Source organism: Chanodichthys erythropterus, chromosome 12 (genome assembly GCF_024489055.1).
Source record: "Chanodichthys erythropterus isolate Z2021 chromosome 12, ASM2448905v1, whole genome shotgun sequence".
NCBI classification, from domain to species: Eukaryota; Metazoa; Chordata; class Actinopteri; order Cypriniformes; family Xenocyprididae; genus Chanodichthys; species Chanodichthys erythropterus.
This window is the reverse complement of record NC_090232.1, coordinates 29958963-29973083: the sequence shown is the minus strand read 5'-3', so window position 1 is coordinate 29973083 and position 14121 is coordinate 29958963. Positions and strand designations below refer to the sequence as shown.

Sequence of the window (14121 nt, the reverse complement as noted above, 5' to 3'; positions counted from 1 at the left end):
GTAGAAGATTATCAATGACATTATAAAATTTCAATTTCTCACAAAAATATTGAAATATTTTGTTCTTTTTGCATCTTTTTGAAGCGCTAAAGCCTCAGTCCCCGTTCATTGTAATAGCATTGAAAAAAATTGTATAATTCATTGAAATGTCTTTTGTGTGGAAGAATGCATTTGGAACAACATGAGAGTAAGTAAATGATAACAGAACTTACATTTTTGGGTGAAATTCTGAAGCTATAGTAATAACCTCTGAAAAGGTTAAGTTTAAATGCAAACCGTGGTACACAAAGTGTGTTCTAGTCCTAACTGCCTTTCAGATTTCATTTTCACTTAAGATCTGTTCTATTTGCGTTTGTCTTTATGGTAAGCTCAGGGTCAGAGCTCAAACAAAACCGCAATCAACCGTCTTTGCTTAAAATGGTGAGACAAAAATTTCCCTAGAGTTTGAAAAACATTTTGAAATATTGAACCAGTTAGAAATAGAAAAGAGAACAGCATTTATATTTAACTTGGCACAGTGTGTTTTCTTTTTTTTAAGTTCTCTTTTTAAATCGTCATTGTACTATGTTTGCTTTTACAGATATTCAGTAATTTCAGCAGAATTTTTGTTGGTTCACAAGGTCAGTGATGTGGTTTCGAAAAATAGCAGAAAGTACTACAGACTGTAACAGAAACATTCTAGGATCAGCTTTCGTCTAAAATGTCCAACTTCATGCTTTACATACATTGATCCTCTACTCAGCTGTGGTAAATATTAGAGTTGTAGAAAAAAATAGTAAAAATTACATTGCAGATGTTATCACCTATTGTTGGCCTCCTGAATATGCCTTAAAATTAAAGTGCAATAAGATCTCTATAAATGATATAAATTGATTATGACTATAAAGTATAATATAATGAGATTCATCACCCTTAAAATGATTTAGAAGGCCCAATTTGTAGAACAGTATTGTGTTAACTTGCACATTGAAAAACATTGGCATGTGGCAGATTTTATGGTCTGATGAGACCATAATTTAACTTTTTGACTAAACACCCTGTTTGGTGTGATGGAAAAAAAATAATAATAAATATAGCTGCAAGCAGCAATTACGGGGCCAAGCACAAAAACGGCAGAAGAAGCCAGCCAACATGGCTGGGAGCATCAGACCAACAGCAGCAGTGAGCAATTAGAAAAAAAAGTTATTAGCATTTTTGTCAATTTTGTTATAACTTTTGACCACAAGGTGGCGCTGGTCCGAAACTTCTCAGGCTCCTTCAGGGCATTGTCCTGATGACCCATACCAAATTTATGAATTTTGGTCAAACCCATCAGAAGTTATAAGCAAAAATAGCCATTATTCATATCTCCACTCCAGTAGGTGGCGCTGCGCCGAAACACTGTATGATGCCTCAGGTCATGCTTGTGATGACACGTACCAAGTTTGGTCTGAATATGATAAAGCATTGCAGAGATACAGCTTCAAGAGTCATTTTTGCATCATATCTCAAATGTTTTGCTCTGGTATACGAAAACGGTTTGACTTATCAACTTGAAATCCATAACTTTTTGTCGGCATGGTCTGAAGATGATACGGTTCAATTTTGGTGAAAATCGGAGCAACGGTCTAGGAGGAGTTCGAAAAAGTAGGTTTTTAAAGTAAAACAATATGGCGGACAGGAATTTCAGCTGACTATGGCAAATTTGATATCTTTGTTCTCAGCATGACCCAAGGAATCTACTGAGACCAGTTTCATTACAATTGGTTAATATAGACAAAAGTTATTAGCATTTTTGTAAATTTTGTTATAACTTTTGACCACAAGGTGGTGCTGGTCCGAAACTTCTCAGGCTCCTTCAGGGCATTGTCCTGATGAACCATACCAAATTTATGAATTTTGGTCAAACCCATCAGAAGTTATAAGCAAAAACAGCCATTTTTCATATCTCCACTCCAGTAGGTGGCGCTGTGCTGAAACATTGTATGATGCCTCAGGTCATGCTTGTGATGACACATACCAAGTTTGGTCTGAATATGATAAAGCATAGCAGAGATACAGCTTCAAGAGTCATTTTTGCATCATGCCTCAAATTCGTTGCTCTGGTATGCGAAAACGGTTTGACTTATCGACTTGAAATCCATAACTTTTTGTCAGCATGGTCTGAAGATGATACGGTTCGATTTTGGTGAAAATCGGAGCAACGGTCTAGGAGGAGTTCGAAAAAGTAGGTTTTTAAAGAAAAACAATACGGCGGACAGGAAGTTCAGCTGACTATGGAAAGTTTGATATCTATGTTCTCAGCATGACCCAAGGAATCTACTGAAAACAGTTTCATTACAATCGGTTAATATACTCAAAAGTTATTAGCATTTCTGTAAATTTTGTTATAACTTTTGACCACAAGGTGGCGCAGTGCTGAAACTTCTCAGGCTCCTTCAGGGTATTGTGCTGGGGACCCATACCGAGTTTCGTAACGATACGCTAATGCGTTCGTAAAATACAGCATTTTAGCACGAAATTCAAAATAGCCGACGGCCAAAATGTCCGATATGGGAAAATTGGATATCATTTGACTCGGCATGATACCCCGAATCCAACAAGACCAAATTTATGATTTTTGGACAAACCCATCAGAAGTTATAAGCAAAAATATCCATTTTTCATATCTCCGCACCAGTAGGTGGCGCTGAGCCGAAACACTGCATGGTGCCTCAGGTCATGCTTGTGAAGACATGTATCAAGTTTGGTCTGAATATGATAAAGTGTTGCAGAGATACAGCCTTACTTCTATTTTCGCAAGCGCTACGTACAATTCGTTCGTGTGTTTTTCGAAAACGGTTTGAGCAATCGACTTGAATTCCATAACTTTTTGTCACCATGGTCTGAAGATGATCTGGTTTAATTTTCATGAAAATCGGACTAACGGCCTAGGAGGAGTTCGAAAAAGTAGGTTTTTCAGAAAATTCAAAATGGCGGAAAAATTTTCATGACGGAAAATGACGTCATATGATGCAATCGATTCGTCTTGACCCAAGGAATCATAGGAAAAAAGAATTTTGTTTCTAGCCCTTATGGTTCAAAAGTTATTAGCATAAACATAAGTGCAACTTTGGACAGCTGGTGGCGCTAGAGGGATTGAGTTAGAGACTCCAAATTTGCTATGGACAAAGGTCATTCTGTCCTCTAACTGTGTGCCAAATTTCACAACTTTCCCGCAAGCGGTTCTATGGGCTGCCATAGACTTCAAGAGCGGAAGAAGAAGAAGAATAAATATAGCTGCAAGCAGCAATTACGGGGCCAAGCACAAAAACGGCAGAAGAAGCCAGCCAACATGGCTGGGAGCATCAGACCAACAGCAGCAGTGAGCAATTAGAAAAAAAAAGTTATTAGCATTTTTGTCAATTTTGTTATAACTTTTGACCACAAGGTGGCGCTGGTCCGAAACTTCTCAGGCTCCTTCAGGGCATTGTCCTGATGACCCATACCAAATTTATGAATTTTGGTCAAACCCATCAGAAGTTATAAGCAAAAATAGCCATTATTCATATCTCCACTCCAGTAGGTGGCGCTGCGCCGAAACACTGTATGATGCCTCAGGTCATGCTTGTGATGACACGTACCAAGTTTGGTCTGAATATGATAAAGCATTGCAGAGATACAGCTTCAAGAGTCATTTTTGCATCATATCTCAAATGTTTTGCTCTGGTATACGAAAACGGTTTGACTTATCAACTTGAAATCCATAACTTTTTGTCGGCATAGTCTGAAGATGATACGGTTCAATTTTGGTGAAAATCGGAGCAACGGTCTAGGAGGAGTTCGAAAAAGTAGGTTTTTAAAGTAAAACAATATGGCGGACAGGAATTTCAGCTGACTATGGCAAATTTGATATCTTTGTTCTCAGCATGACCCAAGGAATCTACTGAGACCAGTTTCATTACAATTGGTTAATATAGACAAAAGTTATTAGCATTTTTGTAAATTTTGTTATAACTTTTGACCACAAGGTGGTGCTGGTCCGAAACTTCTCAGGCTCCTTCAGGGCATTGTCCTGATGAACCATACCAAATTTATGAATTTTGGTCAAACCCATCAGAAGTTATAAGCAAAAACAGCCATTTTTCATATCTCCACTCCAGTAGGTGGCGCTGTGCTGAAACATTGTATGATGCCTCAGGTCATGCTTGTGATGACACATACCAAGTTTGGTCTGAATATGATAAAGCATAGCAGAGATACAGCTTCAAGAGTCATTTTTGCATCATGCCTCAAATTCGTTGCTCTGGTATGCGAAAACGGTTTGACTTATCGACTTGAAATCCATAACTTTTTGTCAGCATGGTCTGAAGATGATACGGTTCGATTTTGGTGAAAATCGGAGCAACGGTCTAGGAGGAGTTCGAAAAAGTAGGTTTTTAAAGAAAAACAATACGGCGGACAGGAAGTTCAGCTGACTATGGAAAGTTTGATATCTATGTTCTCAGCATGACCCAAGGAATCTACTGAAAACAGTTTCATTACAATCGGTTAATATACTCAAAAGTTATTAGCATTTCTGTAAATTTTGTTATAACTTTTGACCACAAGGTGGCGCAGTGCTGAAACTTCTCAGGCTCCTTCAGGGTATTGTGCTGGGGACCCATACCGAGTTTCGTAACGATACGCTAATGCGTTCGTAAAATACAGCATTTTAGCACGAAATTCAAAATAGCCGACGGCCAAAATGTCCGATATGGGAAAATTGGATATCATTTGACTCGGCATGATACCCCGAATCCAACAAGACCAAATTTATGATTTTTGGACAAACCCATCAGAAGTTATAAGCAAAAATATCCATTTTTCATATCTCCGCACCAGTAGGTGGCGCTGAGCCGAAACACTGCATGGTGCCTCAGGTCATGCTTGTGAAGACATGTATCAAGTTTGGTCTGAATATGATAAAGTGTTGCAGAGATACAGCCTTACTTCTATTTTCGCAAGCGCTACGTACAATTCGTTCGTGTGTTTTTCGAAAACGGTTTGAGCAATCGACTTGAATTCCATAACTTTTTGTCACCATGGTCTGAAGATGATCTGGTTTAATTTTCATGAAAATCGGACTAACGGCCTAGGAGGAGTTCGAAAAAGTAGGTTTTTCAGAAAATTCAAAATGGCGGAAAAATTTTCATGACGGAAAATGACGTCATATGATGCAATCGATTCGTCTTGACCCAAGGAATCATAGGAAAAAAGAATTTTGTTTCTAGCCCTTATGGTTCAAAAGTTATTAGCATAAACATAAGTGCAACTTTGGACAGCTGGTGGCGCTAGAGGGATTGAGTTAGAGACTCCAAATTTGCTATGGACAAAGGTCATTCTGTCCTCTAACTGTGTGCCAAATTTCACAACTTTCCCGCAAGCGGTTCTATGGGCTGCCATAGACTTCAAGAGCGGAAGAAGAAGAAGAATAATAAATATAGCTGCAAGCAGCAATTACGGGGCCAAGCACAAAAACGGCACAAGAAGCCAGCCAACATGGCCGTGAGCATCAGACCAACAGCAGCAGTGAGCAATTAGAAAAAAAAGTTATTAGCATTTTTGTCAAGTTTGTTATAACTTTTGAGCACGAGGTGGCGCTGGTCCGAAACTTCTCAGGCTGCTTCAGGGCATTGTCCTGATGACCCATACCAAATTAATGAATTTTGGTCAAACCCATCAGAAGTTATAAGCAAAAATAGCCATTTTTCATATCTCCACTCCAGTAGGTGGCGCTGCGCCGAAACACTGTATGATGCCTCAGGTCATGCTTGTGATGACACGTACCAAGTTTGGTCTGAATATGTCAAAGCATTGTAGAGATACAGCTTCAAGAGTAATTTTTGCATCATCTCTCAAATTCTTTGCTCCGGTATACGAAAACGGTTTGACTTATCAACTTGAAATCCATAACTTTTTGTCGGCATGGTCTGAAGATGATACGGTTCAATTTTGGTGAAAATCGGAGCAAAGGTCTAGGAGGAGTTTGAAAAAGTAGGTTTTTAAAGAAAAACAATATGGCGGACAGGAAGTTCAGCTGAATATGGCAAATTTGATATCTATGTTCTCAGCATGACCCAAGGAATCTATTGAGACCAGTTTCATTACAATCGGTAGATATTATCAAAAGTTATTAGCATTTTTGTCAATTTTGTTATAACTTTTGACCACAAGGTGGTGCTGGTCCGAAACTTCTCAGGCTCCTTCAGGGCATTGTCCTGATGAACCATACCAAATTTATGAATTTTGGTCAAACCCATCAGAAGTTATAAGCAAAAATAGCCATTTTTCATATCTCCACTCCAGTAGGTGGCGCTGCGCCGAAACACTGTATGATGCCTCAGGTCATGCTTGTGATGACACGTACCAAGTTTGGTCTGAATATGATAAAGCATTGCAGAGATACAGCTTCAAGAGTCATTTTTGCATCATGCCTCAAATTCGTTGCTCTGGTATACGAAAACGGTTTGACTTATCGACTTGAAATCCATAACTTTTTGTCAGCATGGTCTGAAGATGATACGGTTCGATTTTGGTGAAAATCGGAGCAACGGTCTAGGAGGAGTTCGAAAAAGTAGGTTTTTAAAGAAAAACAATATGGCGGACAGGAAGTTCAGCTGACTATGGAAAGTTTGATATCTATGTTCTCAGCATGACCCAAGGAATCTACTGAAAACAGTTTCATTACAATCGGTTAATATAGTCAAAAGTTATTAGCATTTTTGTAAATTTTGTTATAACTTTTGACCACAAGGTGGCGCTGGTCCTAAACTTGGTATGCTCCTTCAGGGCATTGTGCTGATGACCCATACCGAGTTTCATAACGATACGCTAATGCGTTCGTAAAATACAGCATTTTAGCACCAAATTTAAAATGGCCGACGGCCAAAATGTCCAATATGGGAAAATTGGATATCATTCGACTCGGCATGATTCCCCGAATCCAACGAGACCAAATTCATGATTTTTGGCCAAACCCATCAGAAGTTATAAGTAAAAATAGCCATTTTTCATATCTCCGCACCACTAGGTGGCGCTGCGCCGAAACGCTGCATGTTGCCTCAGGTCATGCTTGTGATGACAGTTACCAAGTTTGGTCTGAATACGATAAAGCGTTGCGGAGATACAGCCTTATGTCTATTTTCGCAAGCACTACGTACAATTCGTTTGCGTGTTTTTCGAAAACGGTTTGAGAAATCAACTTGAATTCCATAACATTTTGTCGGCATGGTCTGAAGATGATCTGGTTCAATTTTCGTGAAAATTGGAGTAACGGCCTAGGAGGAGTTCGAAAAAGTACGTTTTTCAGAAAATTCAAAATGGCGGAAAAATTTTCATGACGGAAAATGACGTCATATGGTGCAATCGATTCGTCTTGACCCAAGGAATCAGAGGAATTCACAAGAGGAATTTTGTTTCTAGCCCTTATGGTTCAAAAGTTATTAACATAAACATAAGTGCAACTTTGGACAGCTGATGGCGCTAGAGGGATTGAGTTAGAGACTCCAAATTTGCTATGGACAAAGGTCAGACTGTCGTCTAACTGTGTGCCAAATTTCACAACTTTCCCGCAAGCGGTTCTATGGGCTGCCATAGACTTCAAGAGCGGAAGAAGAAGCGGAAGAATAATAATAAGCGTACGGAACGCCAACAATAACAATAGGTGCCTAAGCACCTTCGGTGCTTGGCCCCTAATAAGCGTACGGAACGCCAACAATAACAATAGGTGCCTAAGCACCTTCGGTGCTTGGCCCCTAATAATAAGCGTACGGAACGCCAACAATAACAATAGGTGCCTAAGCACCTTCGGTGCTTGGCCCCTAATAAAAAATACAACTCTATGAATGTCTCTTTAAAATGTACAGAAGCTGCTGAAAAACTCCAACCCTTGCGATTTTGAGCTGTTAGTCATCAGTTAGTCAACACATAATTGGTTTCATTAGGTGATTTAAAGCATATCAGCTGCTTATTACTCAGATAGAATACATAGCCTATGATAATGCTTAGTGAACAGGTATCAATGTATATTTTAAGATAATATGCATAGTTTTCACTGGAACATAAGTTAACAACAGAATTACTGCGATTGCAGAATCTTTTATTTATTTTATCAGGCTGACCCAAACCGACAGATTAGATTGTATTGTCAACAAAGATTCTCTTTCCTAATTGTTGTTCAGGCCAAGACTGCAGTAAAAAAATGCAATCAAGATGACCCTATGTACTTGCACTGAATTATACTGTTTACAATGGAAAACTCTAGAGAGATCTTATTTATTACACATTAAAACACTTTAGCCCATTTACATTTATACAACTACAACATAAAAATAAATCAAATCACAAGAACTGACAAATTCACACCAAAAAGGGGGCATAGAGGATGATGTAGGTTAGATTAGCTACTGTATTGTGATATACCATAAAGTAAATATGTTATTTATTTAGAGAGAGAGAATTGATCTGGTCCTGATGTTCTTGATATAGTCTAAAATAAGATGTATTTTATAGATTATTTTTTTAGGATGTTTTGCTTCATAGGTACATGCATCTATTCATTTATGAAATCCACGTTCCAAGTACAATGACGTGATTCAGTTCCACACTATGCAATACATTTTTTGGCAAGAATTAGTAATAAAATTCCTGTAAATTTTATTGTGTAACTCTGCCTTGTAATTAGAGTTAGTGAAGTTACCTAGTCGACAGGTCTCTGATTCTTGGAAAGACAACATTTGGATATGATGTTGGGCTAGGAAGTTAAAATTAATTAATTGAACTAATCCTGGATCTGAACACGGAGAACTTCAGTGTTTCTTGGTGATAAAACAAACAAACAAACAAACAAACAAACAAACAAACAAACAAAAAAAACAGTGTACCAATGAATCATGACTTGAATCAGTTACTGGATCCATATCTGACTCTCTTATTGACTTGTTTCTTTCATTTAAATGTCTCAGAATGAAGGTGCTTATTGTTTACTTAAATCAGTATTGTTAATGATAGTTCATATGGGTTGACCTTCATAAGGTCTTGTTAGTTGAATAATGGCATTAAAAAACATTATTATATTACTTATAATTTTGTTTATGCTGCTCAAATAGTAAACCCCCATCCTTATTGCAATGTTCAAAGCAATTCCTAGCTTGATCGGCCCATATTTTGACAAAAAACATGGCCAAAATATTTTCCCATAACTGTGTTGTTTGGGGAAAAAACCCTGAACAAACATCAGCTGAAGTCTGCTCCACATCTGAATAATCAATAATCAAGAAAAAATATTTTCTCTAGTTTTTCAATATTTTGCCATGATGAGAGAAGTTTATATACCTTGATTCAAAAGCTTGGAGTCTTTTTGGGTCATGTGACTCTGAAGACTGGAGTAATGGCTGCTGAAAATTCATCTTTGCCATCAGAGGAATAAATTATTTTTTAGCAGTTATTTTAATAATACAAATTTAATAATTTTGTAATAATATGTCACAGAATTACTGTTTTACTGTATTTTATCAAATAAATGCAACCTTTATGAGCATAAGAGACTTTTAAAAAACATTAAAGAATAAAGAAAATATTTGATGTGGTGTACAGAGGTGTACATCTGGACCATTTATCTAGATTAGGCTGCTCAATTATGTCTATTTAAACTGTAAAGTCATAGTCCTTTTGATCAATCCAAAGCATAATGTCACATCAATGCCCTGAAAGACAAAAAAAATAAAATAAAATAAAATAATCATTGGTACTTGGATTGGTAGAAACTTTGATTACATTTAATTGTATCTTATCCACAGAAAGGTCTATGTAAATACATATAAAAATTATATATACAGTAAATCCTGTAAATGAGAGAGATAGTCGTCAAGATGAGTTTGGATTAGCTTTTAATAAAGAGGCATCGCAAGTCTATACTTGTTCCTTTCTGCCCTTTTACACCACATTTTAACCCTGGTACATGCTGTTCTTGGGCAGAAGTAAAATGATTCATGAACAAAAGGAATAGATCTACTCTTTTAAAAGGGAGTAATAATGCATTGTCAACAAGGTAATTATCATTGTCCTATTAGCAGTGTGCTGAGACAAAAAGTGCCGAATGGTGTTCTTACAGTTTGGTCTGGCACACCAGGCTAATAGGGAATGGCCAGAGGGAGGAAAACTTAATTGCATCTTTCAAAACTACCCCAAAAAAAAAGCACTTTATATATATTAGACTTGCTCCCACAGACATAACATCTGAGCTTTTCCTTTCATTGACGTTTAAATATGTCATAACAAGATAATAGCAGACTGTAACAGTCATGCTTGGTGTTCTCACAAAGCACCTGAAACATCAATGTGTTGATTTACTGGATTTGGCCCCCATATGCTTATGCCGTGTTTACATTCATCACGTTTCTCAGTCGCGTGTTTCATCCCTTGTAGGAATGAAGTGATCGCCCTTTTCCTTTGCCCTATCAGACACACACTCCAGCTTATCCTCAGCCAATTGGAAGAGACGTTGAACAGTGTTAATGAGTTTACCATGAACCTGGCCTCCGCTTTTAGCAAACAGACCTTTACTTTGTCAGACATGACTGATTGGCACTTGTGTCTTTGTAATTCACTGAAGATGAAAACCAAGTTTTCTTTACAAAATTCCTTTAGATTGCTCACTTAGCCACCCACACAGCGGCAGCCTCACATTGCATGCAGACTTTAAGAACCGCACCCTGCCTCAGAAGCCCAGAGATAGCAAGATCTTACCTGTGAACTGGTCCACAAGTCATCTTCTGTTTCATGCTCTGTATCTTATCATTCTTGACAGTCACTGACTGATGGGCTTGACATAATGTAATGGCAGATGGGATTATAACTGATCATTTAAAGGACTGTACTTTAGATGTGTCCTTTTGATGAGCATAAGCATATCATGTATTCCTAAAAAAAAATTCATTCATCATATTTGCAGTCTGTTTATACACTTCCGTGCATTTTTTTTAATTTAATATAATAAAGAATATAATAATATTGTGAAATATTATTACAATTCAAAACCACAAAGAAAACGTGCTCTGTTACTAACGTAACCTCGGTTCCCTGAGATACGGAACGAGTACTGCGTATGGGGAAAAGTCTCCCTTTTTCCCCGTCACTGAAGCCTTTTCAATAACGCAGTGTAACTGCGCGGCATAGCTGCGCGGCCTATGGCGACAAAGCGCGCAAAGGCCATATCGACTGAAGCGACGACCCTGAAGCCGCAGCCTCGTGGCACAGCAAGTAACGCAGTACTCGTTCCGTATCTCAGGGAACCGAGGTTACGTTAGTAACCGAGCACGTTCCCTTTCGATACTTCACTCGTACTGCGTATGGGGAACGAATTCAACCGCGCTGTGCCACGGCAGGGAACAACTGGACATGTTTGGGACGCCTAGAAGGGTCCACGAAACTAGTAAGAAGGCCGAAGCCGTCGAACCCTTAGTTACACTACAAGAGGAGATCACTCCTGAACCGGTTTGAGGCGGAGCTCGAAGAGGCCGCTGCATCACACCGAAAGGACCTGAGCTTGCAAAGTCGGAATGTCCAACTGGTAAATTCTGACAAAGGTAGACGGCGAGGACCAGCCGGCCGTCTCACAGATGTCTTTGATAGAAACTCCAGGACCAAGAAGAAGCTATGGCGTCGACAATCCAACACGAGAGGCGTTGCTTTGAGACCGGAGACCCTTTGGTGAGCAACCCGCGAGCGCAGAGAGGCCAGACTCATGCACTCGAAGCGTTGGTGAGCGCAGCTCACCGCGAGGAAAACGCTCTCAGAGGGGGCGCCGGATGGCGGCAGGAGACGGCTGAGACGGCGGCCGGAACAGGAAGCAGGCGGCAGGCGTCTAGAAGAGGGCGCCGGCGCTGTCGTAGTCCGGCGGCTCAGCTGGGTCCGCTGCGGGGCCTCTTCAACGGCGGCGAGAGCTGCTTCTTCCAGGCGGCGAGCTTCTTCGGCTTCAGCACGGAGATCAGCGAAGAGATATGTAGTCGTAGGAGAAAGGACTGAAATCCTATGGCGAAACACCGGCTTATATACACTGCATTCCAAATTATGATGCAAGTGACATATCATCAGTAAGATTTGAGTAGAATAAACATTCAGATTTTAGTTTTTCTAAGAAAATGTTTGTTTGTTTATTTATCCATGTCTTTTTAGATAATTGGTATCAATCTCAGACAAAATAATTTGCCAGATCTATGGAAACCCTACTTAGAGGTTGTTCCACATTATTAAACAAGTCACAGTTCTCATGCAATATGGAGAGGAAGAAAGATCTTTCTGAAGATGAAAAGCATGAAATGGTGCAATATTGTGCGAAAGGCATGAAAACAACTAATATTGTGTGAAACTGAATGGAGATTATTGAATTATCATCAGATTTGTAAGTGATTTAGAGCACAGCAGAACTCGGTCAGATAAAGGCTTATTAAGAAAAGTTACTGTCAAGTTTAGAAATACATGAAGACTAATTTTTAAATAGTTTTATTCACTGATTAATGCTGTACTACAATGGATGGTCTAAATAGATGGATTTCTGGATGGTTGGTGAATGGCCACCACGTTCCAACAAGACTGCGACGTCAGCAAGGAGCTGGTGGGTGATGATTTGGGCTGGAATATTGGGAAAAGAGATGGAGGGTATTAAAATGACTTTTGCAAGATATGTGGAGTTCATAACTGGCCATTTTCAGCTATGGTATAAAAAGGTGGGTAGTGCATAGTAGAATGCACTATTGTACACTGCACTATGCACTATCCCATGCTGCAAAAAAACACCACAGCAATAAAACTGTTTTAAAATGTATTTCTACACCCACTGTAAATGTTTCTCTTTGTGAGGTTTGGTTTGGAGTGGCTGAAATGCATCTTTACGCACAACTGCCAGCCAGCATGGAGAGCTTCTTGAGACTCCAGAGACACCAGTGGCTTCAAATACCTGTTTGCTGCCCAACACTGGCTTTTTTTATAGCTGCCCTTTTAATACAATAAATTTTTTTGACAGGAACTTTCATTCATTTTATCTGACCAAGTTCTGTTGTGTTCTAAAACACTCACAAATCTTATGATAATTCAATAATCTCCACTCAGTTTCACACAATATTAGTTGTTTTCATGCCTTTCGCACAACATTGCACCATTTCATGCTTTTCATCTTCAGAAATAATGCTTAATAATGTGGAACAACCTCTAAGTAGGGTTTCCATAGACCTGGCAAATTATTTTGCGCAGTGTAGCACTAAAGCCCGCCCCTTTCGGCAGGAATATTCGCGCGCTTTGTTGCCATAGGCCGCGCAGCTATGCCGCGCCGTCATTGGTTCAACAACTTCTCACGAGTGAACCAATGACGGTGCAGCTTCAGTGACGGGGAAAAAGGGAGACTTTTCCCCATACGCAGTACGAGTGAAGTATCGAAAGGGAACAGTTTTTCTTTGATGGCAAAACCACAGTCTTCAGTATAACATTATCCTTCAGAAATCATTCTAATATGCTGATTGCTCAAGAAACATTTAGCATTTTTATTATCTCTGTTAAAAAGCGCTGTGACACTTATTATTCTTGTGGAAAATCATGATGCATTTTTTCAGGATTCTTTGATGAATTGAAAGTTTAAAAGAACAGAATTATCTGAAATATAGAATGTAGACATCTTTACTGTCACATTCAGTCAGTTTAATGCATCCTTGCTGAATAAAAATGTTTATTTCTAGTGGGCGGTATGTATGCATGTGTACATGTTGTATATATTAAAAGAAAATGAAAAATAAAATCAGTGATTTAAAATTCTGAATGTAAATTCAGGCATTAAATATAGATATTCACATTGAGATTTGCAAAGAATTACATTTAAAAACATGTAAAAATGTAAAAATATGTATAATAAAAAGTATCATTAGTTCACCCAATTATTATTATTTATTTTTATTTTTTTTACTTTATTTTAGTTGGAGGCAGCCAACCAGCTTCTTCAGCAGGCCCAGCAGCCACACAGCTACCTGATTGAGACCGTTCGACAGAGAAACACTCAAATCCACACGCTGAAAGACCGTCTCACGCAGTTAGAAGAGGAAGTGAGGTAAAGGGGAAGTAAATAAACATCACAGA

At 38.8% G+C, this 14121-nt stretch overlaps 1 protein-coding gene across 4 annotated transcripts in view; it reads left to right on the top strand.

Annotated features, from left to right (window-relative positions):
- pibf1 (progesterone immunomodulatory binding factor 1) overlaps positions 1-14121 on the top strand; it is a 61661-nt gene that overhangs the window by 34183 nt on the left and 13357 nt on the right. For all 4 annotated transcript variants that reach the window (XM_067404423.1, XM_067404425.1, XM_067404426.1 and 1 more), the window contains exon 15: positions 13962-14092. In XM_067404423.1, the coding sequence (XP_067260524.1) occupies positions 13962-14092 (131 nt within the window). The remainder of the gene's footprint in view (positions 1-13961; positions 14093-14121) is intronic.